At 41.4% G+C, this 5132-nt stretch overlaps 1 protein-coding gene across 1 annotated transcript; it reads right to left on the reverse strand.

The window, feature by feature from the left end:
- Nucleotides 1-588: 588 nt before the first annotated feature.
- Nucleotides 589-2042, reverse strand: LOC138895935 (uncharacterized). Its single transcript, XM_070180696.1, has 5 exons — nucleotides 1689-2042; nucleotides 1502-1634; nucleotides 1098-1381; nucleotides 862-1004; nucleotides 589-757 (listed from the first exon to the last, which is right to left on the reverse strand). Exons 1-5 carry the CDS (start codon nucleotides 2040-2042, stop codon nucleotides 589-591), a joined length of 1083 nt encoding a protein of 360 aa, XP_070036797.1.
- Nucleotides 2043-5132: the final 3090 nt, after the last annotated feature.

Genomic DNA, 5132 nt, shown 5'->3' on the forward strand with positions numbered 1-5132 from the left:
ATTCTCAAGGCATAATAAAGTTAAGATAAGTTGCCTTCAATTCAAACCAAAGCATAAGGTTTTCTACACCTAACAAAAAAAATACTAACTACACCCGGTTCAAACAAAATCCTTGAAAAAGAACCGCGACACAAAGAAAAACCTAGGGAGAATTAATACACTACCTATCAAAAGAAAATCTTTTTATATTTTCCTTTCGACTTTAATTCCCTTAAGAAACCCGTCGAATGATATCCATCATCGGGAAAAATAAATTTTTTTAATATTTTTATGTTTTTTCAATTTTTTCTATCTCTAACTACTAAAATTAACAAAAACTAAAATACATATACATACAACATATAAATACCCCCTACCTCAAACTTTAAGTTGTGGCATGTCCCCATGACATACAATTAAAAAATATAAGGTAAAGGACACTTTCCTAAATTTTCAGTCGGGGTCTGAGTCGAAGTCGGGCTCCATTCCACGCGCCTGAACTAGTGCACACATCCATGCGGACAGCTTCTTCTCAGCCTTCTTGGGGTACACCCCACACTTGTCTTTCTCAATCACTGGAGCCTTCTCTTTTGAACTCTTCACCTTCCACTAAACACTTGCAGCTGGCTTCTCTTTTTTCACTGCAGTTGCTACATTTATCTCAAAAGTCACAGTCTCCTCACCCACTCTAAGAATGAGTTTTCTATCATGTATATCCAGTATAGCTCTAGGATGAGGGGGACCTCTATGTTCTCCTCCATATTCACCACTATGAAATCTACAGGAAATACGAACTTATCCACCCGCACCAAAACATCTTCTACTATCCCCTCGGGTGTTATAGTCGTTTGGTCTGCCAGCTGTAAAGATATTGGCACAGACCTTATCTCTCCAATCTCCTTCTCCAGTTTACTGTGAATAGAAAATGACATTAGATTAATTGAAGCACCGAAATCAGATAAAGATTTATCAAAATTTAGAGTGCCTAAAGAGTAAGGTATAGTAAAACTCCCTGGATCTCCACACTTTTGTGGGAGTTTATTTTGCAAGATAGCACTGCAATGCTCTGTGAGCTTGACCACTGAGGTCTCCTCTATCTTCCTCTTCTTTGTAAGGACTTCCTTCAAGAACTTTGCATAAGATGGCATTTGTGAGAGAACATCAGTGAATGGCAGGTTTACATTAACCTGTCTTAGCATGTCTAGAAATCTCTCAAACTGCTTGTCCAACTTTTTTCTATAGAGCTTTTGAGGAAAAGGTAGAGTAGGCATGTGCTTGCTCCCATCATCAGAGTCCTCCCTTCTTGAAGTTTCCTCCTTTTTCTTTTTCTCAACTCCCTTCTTGCCTTTCTTCTTCTCAGTCTTTTTATCATCATCTTCAATTTTAAGCTCCTTCCCACTTTCTTTTTCAGGCGCAACTTATTTTTGAATTGGAGTGGGAGCCTTCAACACTTGTCCGCTTCTCAAGGTCACAGCATTTACCATTTATTTGGGATTCTTTTCAGTATCAGCAGGCAGAGTACCTGGAATCCTCTCAGATAATACAGTTGAAATTTGTCCCACTTGTCTCTCCAAGTTACGCAAACCTGTCCCAAGTTCTTTGATAGCTGCCCCATGAGCATCTAATCTTTCATCAGTTGTACCCCCAGGTGAACTCTATGAAAAAACGGGGTGCTTCTGACCCATTACATTGAAATTGTAGTTACCCACAACATTAACTTCCTCCATTGAAGCTTGACACTCATGAGTAGGGTGTCCTCTTCCACATATGTCACATGCTGCATGAGGCTCATTATGTATTGAAGCTAAGGTTAGCTTCCTTATTTCCTTTGCCATGACATCAAGCTGTACCTGCACCGATATGTTAGTATCAACTTGGTGAACACCAGTTGATCTTCTTCTTTCAGCAATCTCTGAGGGCCACTGATTTGCATCTTCAGATAACTCATCTAGAATAGCGACTATATCCTCTGGAGTCTTCTTTATTAACAGACCTCCAGATGTATTGCTCAATGTTCTGCGTGAGGTTGGTGTCAAACCATCCCAAAATTCCTGGAGTTGCATCCAGAGTTCAATTCCACTGTGTTGACACTTTCGCACAATCTCTTTAAACCTCTCACATGCTTCAAAAACAGTCTCAGTCTCATTCTGGCAGAAGTTATGGATTTTTCTTCTAAACTTGTTGTTTTATCTGAGGAGAAATATTTAGCAAGAAACTTTGAGGTCATCTCCTCCCATGTTCTAATTGATCCCTGGGGCAAGCATCGAGGCCAGTGCTTTGCATCATCTTTCAGAATGAAGGGGAATGCCCTTAAGTACACTGCATCTTGTGACACACTATTGTATTGAAAGATGTTCATGATCTCCTTGAAGTCTATTAGATGATTGTTTGGATCTTCGTTTATCTTTCCTCTGAAGACACAGTTGTTTTGGAGGGTTTGAAGCAACCCTTTCTTCAGCTCGAAATTATTGGCTGCAACTGGAGGTGGTCTCACACTTGATAAACCTTGGTTGTAGACCGGTCTAGCATAATCACCAAGTGATCTCCTGTAACGACCCAACCGGTCATTTTGAGCATTTGCACTTCGCTCAGTAGTTTACAGGCATGAGTAGCTCCGTATGATGCATTATGACTTATGTGAATCGTCTGTTTTTACTTTCAAGTTATTCGGAATCGAATTGGGAGAATGGATTTCATTGTTGAAGCTTTAAATTTGGAGAGTTGACCAAGTTTCACTTTTTATGAATTTGAACCTAGAACGGAGTTTTGATTATTCCATTAGCTCCTTTAGGTGATTTCGGACTCAGGAGCGTGTCCGGATTGTGATTCGGAGGTCCGTAGTTGAATCTGGCTTGAAATGGCAAAAAATTAGATTTTTGGAAAAAATTTGACCAGGAGTGGACTTTTTTATATCGGATTTGGATTGTGATTCCGGGAATTGGAATAGCTTCATTATGTTATTTGGGACTTGTGCGCAAAATTTGAAGTTATTCCGAATTGATTTGCTACGTTTCGGCATGAATTATTGAATTTGAATGTTCAAAGTTCATAGATTTCGATTTGAGGTACGATTCATCATTTTGATATTGTTATGCATGATTTGAGTCCTCGAGTAGGCCCTTGTTATGTTATTGGACTTGTTGGCATATTCAGACGGGGTCCTGAGTGGCTCGGATGAGTTTTGGATGAGGTTTGAATCATTTTCACTTTATGTTGCATTGATGAAGGTTGTTGGTTCTGGTATGATCGCACATGCAGTTGGTTTGCGCAGGTGCAATGATCGCATAAGTGACAAAGGTATCGCAAATGCGAGATGAGAGATGAGATCTGGATGAGGAGGCCCGCAGAAGCGGAAGCTAGGTCGCATATGCGCATGCGCAGATGCGGCCAATACGCGCAGAAGCGCGACCGCAGGTGCAATCCTAAGCATCGCAGAAGTGATCATGGCTGTCCAACCTGTTCTCGCAGAAGCGTGATTTTTCCCGCAGAAGTGAAGGTCGCAAATGCGACCTCATGTTCGCAGGTGCGGATTGACTGGACAAAACCCTATAAGTTTGAGGGTTCGTGATTCTTCACCCATTTTTGGATTTTGGAGCACGGTTTAGGCGCCTTTTGTAGCAATTTTCATCACAAGGATTGGGGTAAGTGTTCTACACTTGGTTTTGATCTTATTCCATGAATCTACCTTCATTTTTGGTAATTGAATTGTGAATTTTAAAGAGGAAATTGGGGGTTTTGGCTTAAAGTTTCATAATATGAATTTTGAGTTTTGAACATCGAATTGGAGTCGGATTTGAGTGAAACTAGTATGGTTGGACTCGTAATTGAATGGGTTGTTGGATTTTGTAAATTTTGTCGGGTTCCGAGGTGTGGGACAGGGTTGGGCTTTTGGCCGGTTTTGGTCTTTTGATTAAATATTTGATCTTTTTCGATCAGGATTGGTTCCTTTAGCATTTTTTGATGTATTTGAGTCGTTTCTGGTTAGTTTCTAGCCGTCCGGGGGTCGGAATGCGCGGGATGGCATTTTGGAGCATCGCTTGGCTTGCTCAGTGTTGGAATTGGCTTGTTCGAGGTAAGTAACTCTTCTAAACTTAGTGCTGAGGGTATGAAACCTTGTAATACGTGTTATGTGATCGGTATTGAGGTGACACACATGCTAGGTGATGGGCGTGTGGGCGTGCACCATGTGAATTGGGACTCTGTTGCTTCTATGGAACTGTATAGTGGTCCTACTTTGTTGATATCCGTGTTTCCACCATGTGATAAAGTAGTTAAGCTGTCAATCATGCTAGATATCATGTTTAGGCATTATGTCGATATTGTTTGGACCCATAGTGGTCGTTTCTTACTGTCATCTCACTGATTTCATTGAAATTTTGTACTTGGTCATATCAATGCATTCATACCCCATCTCAGTCTCAGATATTATTTATTGATACATCATATTATTATTGTCGGGCTAGTTTCATGGCATTGTGAGCCCGTGAGTGATACTGGAAAGATTGATGACTGAGTGAGACCGAGGGCCTGAGTGAGATTGATATTTTAGGATCGGGCTGCACGCCGCAGTATGTTATATTGTTATTTTGGGATCGGTCCACACGCCGCAGCATGTTATATTGATATTTTGGGATCGGGACGCATGCCGCAGCATGTTATATTGATATTTTGGGATCGGGATACACGCTGCAGCATATTATATTGATATTTTAGGATCGGGTTGGACGTCGCAACATGTTATATTGATATTTTGGGATCGGGCTGCACGTCACATCTTGTTATATTGATATTTTGGGATCGGGCTGCACGCCGCAGCGATATAGCGCTTAGGCTGAAAGGAGCCCCTCCGGAGTCTGCACACCCCCAGTGAGCGCAGTCGACTATAAATATATGGATCGGGTTGCACGCCACAATGAGCCTTGTGGTCATATGTGGACTGGCTTGCATGCCACAACGGGCCTTATGGTCATATGTGTATCGGGTTGCACACCGCATTGGGCCTTATGGTCATATGTGGATCGGGCTACACGCCGCAATAGGTATTGTACAGCACTGAGTGATTGAGTGTGCTGAGCATTGAGCATAGTGAGAGAGAATGTGAAACAGTGATATTGAGTACTCTGAGAGTGTGAGTACATGAGCTCATCATTGAA

This window comes from Nicotiana tomentosiformis, chromosome 7, assembly GCF_000390325.3.
Source record: "Nicotiana tomentosiformis chromosome 7, ASM39032v3, whole genome shotgun sequence".
NCBI lineage: Eukaryota > Viridiplantae > Streptophyta > Magnoliopsida > Solanales > Solanaceae > Nicotiana > Nicotiana tomentosiformis.

Excerpts from the sequence above, each read along its gene's own strand:
- LOC138895935 (XM_070180696.1), bottom strand. The coding sequence starts at position 2,042 with ATGCAACTCCAGGAATTTTGGGATGGTTTGACACCAACCTCACGCAGA. Across the intron at positions 1,005-1,097 it reads ATGCAAAGTTCTTGAAGGAA|TGTGGAGATCCAGGGAGTTT; the intron begins GTCCTTACAAAG and ends CTCCCACAAAAG. Across the intron at positions 758-861 it reads AAGGAGATTGGAGAGATAAG|ATTTCATAGTGGTGAATATG; the intron begins GTCTGTGCCAAT and ends TATTTCCTGTAG.